The sequence below is a fragment of the Oxyura jamaicensis genome, chromosome 7 (genome assembly GCF_011077185.1).
Source record: "Oxyura jamaicensis isolate SHBP4307 breed ruddy duck chromosome 7, BPBGC_Ojam_1.0, whole genome shotgun sequence".
Taxonomy (NCBI): domain Eukaryota; kingdom Metazoa; phylum Chordata; class Aves; order Anseriformes; family Anatidae; genus Oxyura; species Oxyura jamaicensis.
In genome coordinates, this window is record NC_048899.1 from 20,362,050 (window position 1) to 20,377,589 (window position 15,540).

At 36.7% G+C, this 15,540-nt stretch overlaps 1 protein-coding gene across 2 annotated transcripts in view; it reads right to left on the minus strand.

Annotated features, from left to right (window-relative positions):
* XIRP2 (xin actin binding repeat containing 2) overlaps nt 1–15,540 on the minus strand; it is a 201,652-nt gene that overhangs the window by 52,779 nt on the left and 133,333 nt on the right. For both annotated transcript variants that reach the window (XM_035331349.1, XM_035331350.1), the window contains exon 4: nt 3,622–3,679. In XM_035331349.1, coding sequence (XP_035187240.1) covers nt 3,622–3,679 — 58 coding nt within the window. The remainder of the gene's footprint in view (nt 1–3,621; nt 3,680–15,540) is intronic.

Here is a 15,540-nt window from a genome sequence, read left to right on the forward strand (position 1 = left end):
GAGTTGCAGCTCTTTTTACTTCTGCAAAGCATGTATTCTTGGTTTTTGTTGTTATTGAAACTAATTTATAACATGTCCTTTCATACAGCTGAGAAAATAATCCAGAAGGGCCATTTCTGAAATACAGTTATAGTAAAAATTAACCTATAGCTATTGTAATAGGTATAGTAGAGGTTTAAAAGGTCTTGGACACTGGGCCCAATATCAAAGTACATGGAAGTCACAGTACGAATCAGTATCAATACATACATCCCTGTGAAATATTTGGATTTGTCAGCCACCACTCCCAAACACTGAACAGTTTTCCATCTTATAAAAACATAGTTTAACTCACACTTATTGCAGCCTTCAGTGTTATAAGAAAACTGTATTATTATTGCAAGTACAATCAATATTTTTGTTTATTTTTTCCATGGAAAAAAAAAAAAAGTTCTTTATTTCAACATTATCATATTCCATTATAATTCTGTTAAGAATGGCTTGCTGTGCAAAATGGCTAAAAGAATGACATGTTTTTTTTCAGAGATCTTAGAATACCATTGGGTTTACCTCATGTCTAAAAGCTGCACTTTTAAAATTATATCCATTAAAATTTAATTAAGGAAGGGATATTACAATAAGAGTCAATGAAAGGGGGCACTGTGTTCATAAAGGATGAGTAAGTTAATTAAAGAGTGAATTAAGTGTGTTGTTCAGGTACTTTATCCTTAAGGTTGCCAGCAGAATTGCTGTCTTTCAAGAATGGAAAAGCACACAATTAGGAAGAATTTCAAACAAAGTGGGGGCTAATGAATCAGTGCCTAGTAATCAGTGTGTGCTGCACTGAAAGGTGTTGTGACAGGTGACTGCTGGTTTCTTTCAGATTTGATGCAGCTGTCGGTATTGTAGAGCAAGGCACAGCATTTTGATGCACAGCTACGAGATAGAAGGGCTACTATACTAGCTGTGAGAACCAAAGCACTTCTACAGTGTGAAAACACATCCCATTACAGTGCTCCAATGGCAAAGTAACTCTTCTAGCAGGTAAATTACTAAGTGCTGATATAAAATCTTTCTGATCAGTTGACCTTCTGTGTTCTCACTGAGGCTTATTCCATCTTTCTCGCAGCACATTTGGAAAGGAAAATTGCCATTCCATCATTTTCCACCAATTGCTGAAATTTGCTACCTGTTTGCTGAAGTCAGCTCCCAGGTTTCGATTTCAAGGTTTCTGGCATAAAGTGCTCTGTAGCGAACACTCTAATCTAAGTTTTTATCTCTGTTTCAAAATGAGATTGAATACAGAGAACATGAATTTAAAACCATAAGGATAAATAATTATTAACAAGTAGTAAAACTCAACTGCTCATCAAACTCTCACTTCATTAACACCTCCCTTCTTGTTACATGCTTTAACATGCTTGCATTTAATTCAACTTCAGTCTGCATTGTTGGGTTGTTTGGATTTTTTTGTTTGTTTGCTTGCTTTGCTTTGTTTTGAGATAAATATTTAACCAGAATTTGAGTGCTTTGCAGTATCTCACTTAGAAGGAAGAAACACTGGAGGAGCACTAGATATCTGCACTCCAAGGGTACTTGTAAAGGAAATTCAAGATCCCCCTTCTTTGAGCATAATAGGAAAGAGTTCCTTGATTCATAGCTTTCCCCTCCCTTCTAACCAGAAACCGGCCCAAGACTCATTTCTCTCTCAGCTTTTTGGCAGTACCAGCCTGTCTTCCTAGTTCCCTGGGAATGATGCAATCTGTCACCTGTGCTCTCCTCTTTCTATAAACAAAGGGTTGCACCCTTCCTTACTCAACCACATGTATCTGTTGGTCTAGGCTGTTTGATTCCATCAAAGATCCTAAACAGACCTAATTTTAACCCAAAATGAAGCACGACTGATAAATTCACCAGCGATAAGACTGTCCAACCTCACTCAGAGGTGCACATTAGAAATGCTCCTGGTTTAAACTACACCTGTGCCTGACTTTAGATGAGGAAACAAGCTTTCCCTAACTCAGGTGAGTACATTTATGCGATATTCCCTTCTCCTATATTCTGCTTCAAGTGTGCTTCAGAATGCTTTGGTGCTGTTGGCTCCTTTAGTTGATTTCAGTGGTTTACAGAGTAGGTGTTATGGGGTCATTCAAAAGTAGTCTGAAATTTGTCTCACTTTGCCTCAGCTCTCAAGCTACTTTTAACTGAGAATGGTAACTTCTTTTCCACTTGTCTAGGTTGGGACCTGGGTGTTGGACTACAGAGAAAATGGGCATATTTGCTTTCTGTGCATGATTAATTGGCTACTGTGAGTTGACTCTACTGAGACTGTGTGGAGATTTTTGTTTCTCCTTGCAAAAGAGAAATTTAATTGTGACATCTGCACTTGTCAGCAAATAATTTGAAGTTAGGCCTAAACCTGACTATAAGACACTTTCTCCACCTGTTCATGATTGCTTAAATCACTGCAGAATGCTGATGGCAATTCATTCTCAAGTAAAATACTGGATGACAACTGCACGTCTGAAACTGTCAGTAATTTGGATTGTTTCCTGGGCTTCCTAGAGCCTTCTTAGCCTTTACAAAAGTGCAAGAAGAAAACTGGGGGAATAAGAAAAAACAAAGAGATTTGGAATTGGGCTTCAATGGCCTTTAGCGTTTCTTACCATCTTTGCTGACTGTACTTAATTTTTGCTGGCCACTTGTAAAGCTAGCTTGTTTAAATGAAGGTTTGAGCAGACAAAGTATGTACATTATGAGAGAAGGATCAACATGTTGCTCATGGGGGCTGTAGCTCATTCAAGCTGATGTGTTTTCCAAACAACTGCAGCCCAAACACCCAGAGGAAGGTCCAGAACAAAAAAAAGCCGAGCCCTCAATTTATGGCCATGCTGGGAAGGGAGGCAGGGGGATGCAAGAGGGAGGAATGGAAGCCGCTTTAGTTCTTCCCTCTATCTGGTGACTAATATTTACTGACCACATTACTAGAAGACCTCTCCTCCTCTGAAGACTCCCTGAATGCACATATGAGAGCTAGCTGCACGCTTCTGATGCTGTCATTTGAAGAGCTTGCATTTTCTTCTGCAGGTAAGCAGAGCCGCAAGTATCTATAGCATTTCTTCATTTACATTTCAGATGCTTCTTAATAAAGTAGCTCAGACAAACATAAAAGAGGTAGAGTAGTTCTCGATTACTACAAAATTTCAAGTACTTCCAAAATCCTGGTTGTATTCTGAGGAAAATAAATTAGTTTGGGCTGTCTTTTAACATGCGAACCTTTATACTGATACAAATACTCATAGCTAAATTATAAAACTTTGTCTCAAATATAAGTTTGGAGAGATGTTTATTCTAGCAAATGCTACAAGATTCCAGTATTTTGAGGTAAATCACATTGGACCTCTAATTCTCTGTTAACCTTCTGCACATCTGACCCACAAAACCACATAGTTTCTTGTCCTCTCTTATTAGAAAAAACAGTATTATTCAGTCATGTGACTTTAAGAAATAATACATGCTCTTTTTTCTTTCTTTTGCCCCCTCCCACACATTTATCACATGAACAGTATCAGCCTTTGCACTAAACAACCTATTTTCAAAAAAACTGCATGAAGTTGTGCATTTGTAAGGAGCTTGTCTTACCACTGGGCTCTTCTCAGTCAAGTTGTCCTCTCGTGACACTGCTGCACTCATTGTGTGCCTGTTAAAAGGAAGACAAACTTAAATGTTCTCTTATTCACTGGTCTCATTTGACTAACAAACATGAAGCCTGATTGACACATGCCTGATAGAAGTTGCGAGACACCGAATCTCTTATGTGTTTGTTTTGCCAATGTATTATTTAGTGAGGCATGGAGGAAAAGTGTGCTTTCTGCCATACCTGTGGCTGTAGTGTGTGTACTCACATTACACTGCTTAGCAGTGGCAAAGGCTGGATGTAACAGCTTCTGTTTCAGTGCTCTTAAGCAGGAAACAAAGCACTCTCCGGCAAAAAAAATAATTTGTTCTTAAGTACTAGGAAAAGGTTTGGAGAAAAATTTCAATTGATAACTCATGAGTCAAACAGATAAAAAAAAAAAAATACTATGTATGTTTAGTGTCAGACTGCATTATGATATCATATGTCAATGCAGTTGGTTGTCTAAATAATCAACATAATTGCTTTTCAAGTGATTAATTTTGTACCAAAAGTACACATTATGATCCATACAGGAAAAAACATACAAAGATTTTTCAAAGATACTCTTCTCCCTTTCATTCTGTTTTTATTTGCTGTGGTATAAACCTATTGCTTGACCTGCCTGCCTGCATAATGGGCACAGAGCTCAGTCTGCAGTTGCCAGGTTACTGTCTACATCCGTGGGCATATGGAAACCAAAACAACCAAGCCAACATCCCAGCATTCCTTACCCCAAAAGACTGGCCAGAGACTCCCCAAGGCAGAATCTGTTGTTGGTGCACAACCTCTTCCAGAAAGAACGTGGTGTCTTTTGGGACAAGTTCTTGGGTGGACTGTTGCAGTAGATAATAAAAGCCCTCAAACAGAGAGCATTGGTTTTTCATTTTTATTCTCCACTACCTAGCTAACTTCATTTTCTCTCATAAAGCTAACAGGCAGAAGTCTTTGACCAGCTTGGCACACCGTGCATGGTTTACTTTCATTTACATGCATTTGGTTGTGTCATTTTTACTTTTTACTAAGATAAGCTCATAAAAATGAGACAAAACCTTATTTTTAAGAACTGCAGACAATAAAATATACAAAATAAATAACTCAAAATTACAAAACACTTTTTTCCCCTACCTTTGAAATAACATCAAAGCTTATAATGGAATAAAACTTATTTTGTTGTGAGTTAATTATACATGGACCATGCTTCGGTTTAGCATTTACTGTAAGATGGTTAAATCTGTGTGCAGAAATTCTCCATAAATACACATAGGGAAGTCAAAGTTAATCCACTGCTGTGGTTGAAATAACTATTCTACAAATTACTTCTTAACATCAGAATTTCCTTTGTCATGCCCTTGACTGTTATTTACATTCATATCTAGCTGGTACACAAGCTTGCAACAATGCATTTATTTTCCTCCAGAAGTTTGATCGTGTCTAAATGACCACAAGGCAATAGAGAATTTTGTTTTGGCCCTTTGCTTCACATTGTGTTTTAAATTGAAGACTCAGAAAATTCATGACAAATGTTGCTGAGCATGAAAACATTGTCCTGAGGCTCATCCTTCTCATTTCTTCATCCCCATGTTTCTCACCTATTTCTCCTGTGTTTTCCTTTTGAATGAACTAGTAAAATGCTTATGTCTACTCACAGTGTCTCCTATAACAAAACAATCTGACCTTCCTATTACTAAAGAGGAAGGTATTAAATTCAGGTTCTGTTTTTATAAGATCTGTTTAATCACTTTTACATAATTTTATTTATTAGAATTATGTCTGTTAAAATGAGAATATACTAGATCCCCATCTGCTTAACATTGCTTGTAGTGCTTGCTTCAAGCACAGTCATTGTAGGGCTATTTGATCTACAATGTGGTCCTTTCAAAGTGGCTTATTCTGGTTAACCTAATCTTTCTAAATGGAAAACTCAGGGAGAAATCCGATATAGACTTCTCTTGCTGATTCTCTATTTCTAGGTACAAACAAGTCAGAAGTTTGTAGTTGCAGTGCCATACCTGGAATTCATAAAGCAACATCAGTGCTCCGGGTCAGGTTGAAAAGTGATCCAGAAGAATTTGCTGCCCGTCTGCGTTAAGGTACCATTTGTTGTGTATTTGTGTTCATCTGACAGTTTGTAATTGTCCTTAGGAATACATTGCAGGGGGAGAGGGCAGAAAGAGCTTCCCATGTTATTTCAACCAAAGTCCTGTTGCTTGTTTAAATAACAATCACTGATTTTGTTGATTGTTTTCGGAATGGATTTCCACTTTCATTCTATGCAGATATAAGGAAGGGCTTTACAACCTTGCCACCTTAGCCAGCATTCTAGGGGAGCTGAATTGGAGCCACCTGTAAGTGTTGTGGCTGCATCCTGGCAGGAATACATTAACACAGAAAGCAGCAGCATCTGGGGAACGAGGGAATAGAACAAGTATTGGCAACACACTGTTGCTGTGTTAAGTGTCTGGGTGAAATTCCTAGGTTCATGGCATGGTTCATCCAGACTGGATGACCCTTTAACTGGCTGGTTATTCTGAAATGGAAAAAATGCATCTGGCTCGCTTGTTGGTAAGAATTTGTGATGAGTATGTTAATGATCATGCTGTTATCACATAAGTGTTATTTTAGGTGAATGAGCTTTCAAGGGGCAGTGGCATCCATTTAAAAGCAAAGCTGATGAAATTGTCACCCTTCTACCTCCAGAGATCAAGGATAACTGTGCTTGGTCAGCTGCTTCGTTATAGAGACAAATGCTTAGGATGCCAAAATCTTTGTATCTCTCAAATGGCTGCTGAAATGCTATATGACATTCTTTCCAGCTTGATGGATTTTTGTTTTATGCTGCTGTATTGAAGCCAGGGGGGTGCTTCACACTGAGGCTCATGAAAGAAAACTACTTCAGTTATGTCTGAAATATGTGGGGTTTTTTGTTTGTTTGAATGCAGGTCTTAATGAATTGTATTTCTTAAATTATCCCTGCTCCTCTAGTTGGTAGCACTTGTCATATGTCTTCATATAGGAGGACAAAGGGTTTAGTGGAGCAATTATGAATATTATTTTCTTGCTCTATGGCCTATGTATGTACAGACAGGAAAAATCATTTGAGAGGGAAACAGCACATGGGAGATTTAGTGTTTCCTAGAGTCCTGCATGCTGGGATCAGTCAAGACAGCATAATCTTGGGTATCTGTTTTGACACTATTAAATAATTTGAAAAGGATTTGGTGCTTTCAAACTTGGTGCTAGATATGAAACCAAGGAGATAAGGGTTCTAGCTCACTGAGGGAAGCAGAGAGATCAAACCATTTGTGTGGACATGCCCCAGGCTGGCCTAAGCAACTCACAAATGTTGGGTATAAACATTAAGGCTAGTATGAGGTGCATAAGAAAGGACAAAGAAAGCGTTTCAACAATAGGAAAAGTAACTAAGTGTTAGTAACAAGACAGACCTCAGAGATGGGCAAAGTCAAGGAACAAGTGCCTGCTGAAAGTCTGAAGGAATATTTTTTTTGAAATACTCTGCATGCAAGAAAAGTTATATAACTCACTATACAAGTCAGGTTATATGTGGCAAAAGGGTACTATAAAACTCAGATTAAGCAAAACATTAAAGATAGAAAGGCAAATCCATTGTTGGTCATGCTTTTATTAGGAGTGAGATATTTATATCTTAGAGGTAGTTCATGCAACATGTATGTAATCTGATTCATTCTTGCTAACATACAGTGAGAAGGAAAGGTCTCTATGTGGATTCCATCTTCTGAAATAAGAGAGACAGTATTAATTTGTCCTGTGTTTTGCACCTTATGTAATTCATCATTTAGTCTCTTCCACACAAGATTTAAGGGGAGAATGAGAAGATTGGAGAACATCCATAGAAGGAAACGGGGTATTCCTTCGCTCTCTCCTACGTATAGGAATTTCCCACTCAGAATACTATGTAGCAGAAGAAAATTAATGAAAAGGTCAAGTAGGATTTTTGTTGTTGCTTGTTTGTTTTTAGTGCCACCACAACACAGTAGGAGCACTAGAGTAAGACTTATCTTATTTTCAATTAAATCTTATGGCCAAGAGGCACAAATAGGTTTGGAGTTATTATTACTGTGTGTAAGCAATAGGCCCTATAAAAAGTCCTGGAATAGGAAAGCCAATGAAGTGGGAGATGTTAGATGTGCATACTATGGGAAGTAGTAGAATAGGATAGTGCTGTAAATTTCTGTATGTCTCTTCTTGCAATGATTGCAAAAAGTTAAGAAAGACAGATTGTCACAAGTTCACAAAGACAAAGCAGGTCAGCTGAAGAGGAGAATTTTGTACTCATGTGCCTCAGAACTTCACTGCTTCATGTACTGGAAGATCTAACAAATAATCAATCTAAATAAAAGTGGGTCTGCAATGATGCTTATACTCAAAAACACTTCTGTCAAGTTCTCCTGGTTGTCCTGTAATTTTCCAGACTTCTTGGGTATATATGTTTGAGGATTCAAAGAGGGAGTTTCACTAATGTGAAGAACAGCAAGGCTGAAAAGCCTCAAACCTATCCTCAAAACAAAGGAATGAACAGACTTCAGCAAATTCTCTGCTTTCTTTTAGAGAAAGAAAATAGCTGTGGGAGTGGGACTTAGAGTATTTCAGTTTTAAGTTTTTTTTTTTTGTTTTTTTTTTAATCTTTGAGAGCAAGATCAAATGACAGCATTCTCTGAAGTACGAAGGGACAACTGCATGACAACTTGCCCACTGAAGTGCAGTGATTCTTCTGGATGTTTGGAGAATTGAGGAGGAGATATCAACTGTTGAGATTTTTTTTTTTTTTTTTAAAAATCAATTCAGATGCATATGAAAGTCTGCAGTTTTCAATCAGAGCAAATTACATGTTGCCTTTCTGTTGAAGCTTTTAGATAATTATTTCCCACACTGAACTGCAGGTCCAATTTCTTTGTACTGATTTTTTTAATTAAAAAAAAAAAAAAAAAGACTTTAAAGACTTTTAGGAGTATGATATTTTGAAAGGGAAGCTGCTGTGCACTTTTTTTCATGACTATCATTTGCTCTTCTGCTAGCTGTGCCAGAAAACTAGAGCTGTTTTCCAAAGTAATAAGCTTAACAAAGATAAAACCTTACTGTCAAGACTAGAGGCAAGAATATGGATACGTTAGTCAAGGGACCAGTTTGTAGCCTCAGGATTGGCAAGCACCAACTTGGAAAAACAGCTGTTATTCAGAAGACTTAAGCGTTCAGGTTTGCTCTCAGCCTTTAGGATTTCAAGGAGCCTGGAACAACTCTGGTCTGTTGTTTTACTTCTTTTTTTTTCAATCTTAAAAATGCTGTTTCTTTTGTCTACTTGAAATGGCATTGCAGCCTGCCTTTACCTGCGGCCAGTGTGTTCTGCAAAGAACCCATCTCTGTCCTTTGTCTCTGCTGGATGCGCAAGAGCACAGTCAGAAGGAGATGACAGCATTTAGCATCTCATATAAATGAATCCTTTTTGTCTGCATCAAAGACTGAACTTTACCGCTTTCTTCTGTCATCTTCTCAGCTTTGGGATACACTTCTCATCCTGAAAGTGGAGATTTCATTACTAATAGTACCAGAAATAAATTCTTTCTTCTAATAGAAAAATAATGCTAAACTCTGAAGACAGAATCTTGAGCCTTTCTTGGTGAACTGCTGAGTAAGTAGGAAAAAATAATAGGAGGCATCAGCTTTCCAGACTGTTTTTATGAAGCACTTGAAATAAAAATTAAGCTAGAGCTAAACACTATTTATTTTTTTTTTTCAGATTGTTACATTTACATTCAGATGCACTCTTATTGTACTGTTCAGTTTTCAATTATGTGCACAGAGCATCAGTAGGTTGTAGGAAATTACTGTGAAAGAAACTCAGCAAGAAGTTTTCAGGGAATGATTATGAAAAGTTCTGTAGGTCAGAGTAAGAAGCACATATAATGGGGCTTTTAGACAGAAAAATCGAAGAGAGGAAGACATTTCAGATACTGTTATCAATGAAGATAACAACAATACAAGTAGTTTTTAACCTGGAGGATTTCTTCTAAGGAGTGAACATGACATCACGTAACTGAACAGAAAGAGCCAGAGCTAAATCAACTTTGAACAATCCTTGTTCAGCAGAACTTTATAGCCCTACAGTGATGAGCTGCTGGAAACAGAGTTAAAATCCTGACATTCGGAATCAATGAAAAGCATACATCAAGCAATGCTGAGTAAAACACATACAAATCATTAATTTGTTTTGTTGCTGTTGCTGGCAGTTTTCTTAGCTTTCTCTTTCCTCCCCTAAAATTTCCACTTTTATGGGTGAGATAGTAGGTAAGTTGTAAGGAGTACAACTGTGAAGTAAAATAAAACTTGCATTTTTGTTTACTTCTCTTCTTTAAGCTATGTTGTACCCCATAAAATAAGCTTACAGATGCAACATTAAAAAGAAGAAATGAAATACTCAGCTTTCTTTGAACTGTTGATGGAACCCTTCTAGTGCACTGTTCTAATTTCTTGTCCCAGCAGAGAGAGGGGATTACACTTTATTATGAGGACAGAATGGTTGCAGAGATTGTCCTCACTTGGGTTGTTAAATATGACCATGAGAGCTGTAAAAATCAATGAAATTTGTTTCAGGTAGATATAAAAGAAAATTTTTTCATGTTATTAAGACATTAAGTAGTCGTACTGCTCACTCTGCAACTGAAACATATTAATATACATCTAAAACTTAATGTTGATTCAGTATGAATACTTGTTAAAATTTTCTTGTATGTAGGGAGTGCAATATTTTTATTAAAAGTGTAACTTAGTTGACTGTGTGCAACTTGAACCCTGAAAGCCACAATGTTTCATGCAACAAGCTTTTAACAGCATTTTAAAAGCATGTAACATGCTTTTCTCTCTCACATCAATTATGTATCAAATTTAATACATTTTTTCATCTGTTTTCTTACTACTTGCGATAGAACTTCTAAATACATTATCAATGTTCCTTAAATTAGTCTAAAACATCTAGACTGTCAGTTATATACATTCTGTCAGTTATATAACTGTCAGTTATATAACCTATCAGTTATATACATTCATCCTTTAGCCATTCATCCTTTAGCCTTGCTACAAGCTTTTTTTTTTTTTTTTTTTTTTTTTAATTCTCTCCAACAGGCTGGTGTGCTTTTGTTGTTAGGAAGTGTGGGGAGGGAACTCACCATGCTCTAGATATTTCGTTTGTAGTTCTGAGTTGGAAAAATTGTTGAAAAAAATTGTTGAAAAAAACTCGGTGCTATGACTATATAGGTTTGAGTTAAGCATGCCTAAATGAGTAAACTCAGTGATTTTTTAAATTTTATTTTATTTTATTTTATTGGGGAGAATTTAACAATCTGCTTACTGGCATTTTTACTGCCAGTTCATGATATTCTTGTTTTCAATTCCTGCTCTGCACGTGCTTTAATGGAGGAAAAATATTTTACAAGAAAGCGATAAGTCTTCTGCAATGTGTTAGCAACCACAGTGGTTCTGTCAGGATTCAGAATTCTAAAATTCAAGGAATGCTGCTTAGAGTGCAGAGGGATGTCATTTCAAATATTGTCATTAAAGTTAGTATTCAGAAGAAAACTAAAAAATCATCCAAGAAGCACTGAATGTCAAGATCAGGATTTGCAATGTGCATCTGATTAATTTACCTTCAGGTTTCTCTACTGACCCTTTCTTGCCTTCCAAAGCCCAAGAGAAAGAGCAGCACTTTGAGTGTGGCTCTTGACCCTTGTCAGCTGTGGAAGGCAGTTTGCTGCATTCCCTAATTTATCCCGTTATTGGAAAAATCAAGTATTGTTGGTATTCACATAAACCTGTTACAGAATACTTACAAATAATATCCTTGGTTTCACTAGTAAAATCTATGTTCAGAATGCTGTTCCAACAGATAAGACTACTATTAGGGAAAAGACTGATAATTCTGTCAGTATGTCTTTTCCTGACGGTGTTTCTATTCACAGACTGGGGAATTTAGCTACCTGAGGACTATGGCAGGGAGAAAATGTTGGAGGATTTCTGTTATAAAGTTTAAAATAAAAGTCTGATTTATGCAACAGAATAAAACTTCTCAAAGAGAAAGGGAGCTAAGGCATTAATGTACCACAGTTTCAGGAGAATTTGGAAATTTTTATTGTGAACACCTTGTCCTTTACTTGTATGACCAACTCAGTCTTTGTCCTATGAAGAGGATAGCCCAAACTGGCAATCAAGAAGATGCAGATTTATAAAGCGGAGGGGTGGACAACAACTGCCTTCCGGTTAACACAAATCACCTCAGATCTGGTAGGCCTTTTCCCTACATACCGAAGGAGTTGCCAATTTATGGCAGGGTGCTGACATTTTTTTCGCCTTCAAACGCTACCTGCTTTCCTGTGACTGGTTGGTGTGACCAGCGACTAGTGAAGGCGCAGATGTGTCAGGAGAGGAAGCCATGGCCTCCATGTACAAGGAGACTGCTGTTTTTAATGGTGTCATTCCCCACCTGTTTTTGTGTGGTACAGTAGCCTTTTTCTAGAATGATTATGTTTTCTTTCAGTGTACTATATCTAGCCAGACTTGGATGGAGACAAATATGGTGGTATTTGACTAAGAACTTTGGTATAAATGACACATCCTGCCTTGTAAGTTCTAAACTGTGGAGGTCCTGAGAGAAGAGCCTCATCCTGTCCCGTGTCTATGCTCCAATGCATTGTGCTAAAGCTGTTCTGTCATTGACTTCTCCCCAAACACATCTGCAAAGCTGTTGTGAAGCTGGAATCATTGTCAGCCCAGAACTTCCCTGCTTCTAAATACAGTGAGTTTGGGTGGTTTAAAATTAGTTCAGTGAAACTGAACTCGCTTTTTATATTTATCTGAATAAATACTTTGCCAGGCTTGACATCAGTTGGGCCACTTACTGCGTGTGTGCCCAAACCCTCTAGGAGTAGAGTGTTTAATTATAAGCTCCCTGCCCTGGAGATTGCTTCTGTAATGTTTGCAAAGAGCCTAACCCAGAAGTGCTGTAACTCTCCTCAGAGTTTCTGGGATTTGGTGTTATAAAAGGAAAGGGAAACAAACAAACAAAACAGAATGAGACTGATGAAATGTGAAATCTGGGGACTGGTCCTTTTACAGGCATTGTTATCCAACTTACTGTTCATTATGTAAACAGATGTCATTAGCATGTGACGGCTAAAAAAAAATCTGTTTAGTTTCATATGAGAGGCAAAAACTGAAAACTGCATGCAGTATGAGGTTTCCATTATATCAATGTATAGGTAGTGTCTATTTTTTTTCATATTTATCACATTAGGAAAATTCTTACATACAAGAAAAAAGACCTTGAAAACTGGTTTTGTGTAGACTTCTTTTCAACAACAACAACAAATTATTATTAATATTATTATTATTTAATCCAGAGATCTTGTATTTTGGCACTGGATTTAGATAATTTAGTGGGAGAGGACTGTATACCATAAATTCAAAACTTGACTTTAATGTAACTTAGGAAAAAAAAACTTTGAGTGGGGGGAAAAAGATGGTTTTTCGTAAAAAAATAAATAAATAAATAAATAAAATGGAGTATTATGTGTTTCATTTTTTAAAAAAATAATATTTCTGTTGTTAATGACATTAGTAACTGCTATACAGCAACAAAAAATAGAACATTATACTGGTCCAGTAGTGCTGTGCAAATCATAGTTTATGTTCCGTACGTAAGCCCTATTAGTATGCTTATTCTGTGCTGGGCACATCAACATGCTTAGCAGCAGGTTTATGTTAAATGCATGACATATCTATATTTTATTTTTTTTTCTAAGTTACTGTTGTTTTCATTTGTTTGACATCTCTCATTTTTCAGAGGCTCCAGGAGTTCTCTGAAACAGTTCCCACAGCTGCTGAAAGTGAGAAACATCCTTAAGGCAACAATATTGTACTAGAGATTTCTGACGGTATCCTTGAGCTCTGTCACTTCAGATGTCAGCCATGTGTATGCCTGTGGTGTAAGGCCTCAGAACATCAGGACATTGAGGCTCCTTGAATACTTGAAATGTGACCCTGTTAGTAAACCACTGATTCAGTTAGTTACATGATAAGGGAGTCTAGTAATCCAGAACTCTTTGTAGCATTGATCTCTTCACTTATGCTATCTTGCTCACCCTTCAGCACCGAGATGCAGACTTCTTGCTAACAAGCATTTGTGTTTCAGTCTGATTAAAATGTTTAATCATATGAAAGAGCTCCAGAAAATTAGCTGACATTTTTTAAAAGAATTAAATCATCTGGAGCACATATTGAATTGTATGTGACTGGTGTAGTACAGAAAGGCTACCTGGAGAATTTTTTTTTATTTATATGACAAATTTTATGTCCACCTACATATCAGTCCTACAAGAACATAAATACCAAGCTATGATAACTTTTACACAACTGAAAAATACATACTTTAAAAGAAGAATGACATTATTTAACAGTGCTGTATTCATGGGTTATGGGTCTCATGTGGATAACAAACTTGAACCTTACACTATATCCAGTACTACATTATTAAAAAATGTGTCTTTTTTTTAATAATAATAATAAAAAAGTTCACCTCACATGGGCATGTGTATAATTCTTAGAAGCAGTCTGGATGTAGAAATAAAGGGTTTGTTTCTATTGCAACATTAATCATCTATTTATTCTCACATAGCTTGATTTCGTTTCAGTGAGTTTCAGTGATTGTGAGGAAGGGAGAAAAAAAATTGTTTTCTAGTCAACATTAGTCATCCTTACTTAACCCTGGTGCTGATGTCTCCTTTAGTGGTCTCTCCATCAACAAGGAAAGTGTTTCTGTGTAATGAAAAAAGAGATGCCAAAACATCTTGTTTGGCCATGTGATAAGAGCTGGACAAAAAGAAGTTATTTAGGAAAAAATAGTTTTGAAAGGTGATGGTGGTGTGGTGTGTGTGGGGAGGGGGCTTAAGTGAAGAAAAAAAAAAAATTCAAATATTGACAATATAGACCAAGAAGAGAAAGTCAGTTAATGAGCTGCAAGTTAAGAGATGGACATCTTTCAGTGTTGTTAACAGCAAAGTGTTAGGGCTAAAGTATACGCTCATTCTGAAAGTTGAATGCCTTTCCAACGCAGAGATGAAACATCCTTCTGTTGTGTCATGCCCCCTGCCCCAAAGCAAAACAAACAGCAAATTACAAAAGTGCCTATGGGAAAATTTTACTGTTGGTTTTCTAGGACTCTTGACTTGTGTAAACAGTTCCTGCTCCACTTACTTGTAGTTCAGTTTTGCTACTAGGCAATATAAGTCATATGTGAAATAATGTGTGGCAATTTCTTTAGTTCATCTAAGTCTTTGTTCCTTCCAGGTGCTTCTACCTACCTAGATATTCAACATAAGATCTTCCCATCCTGCTTTAGTTACATTTCACCTTTGCTGATTTGTTCTTCTTGTGGCCTATGTTTGTATATAAGAACTCCCCTGAATTTAATCTGAGCATATTTTAACTGTCCTTTAAAAACAGTAATAAAGTAAAAGCCTGCCACAAAAGCTGTCTCTCAGGCTATTTTGCCTCTTCAAGTGTAGGTCAAGACTTTTTTTCATTGTGGTCTAAGGAAGATAATAATTAAAGGAGTCTAAAGTATGTATTAATGCAATAGCAAGGACTCGGAAATTGCCTTTGAAAATCATCAAGTTTAAAATGTATAATTCTTAGGATAGTAATATAGGAAACGTAGTGTTGTATTGCACAACAAAAAGTAATGTCAAGGCCATTGGAATATATATTTGAAAAATTAGTATTTCTGATTTGTTTAATATAATTATGCAGTCTTAGTATATCATTAATACAGAATTTCCAATTTAAGATCTCAAGTTTTT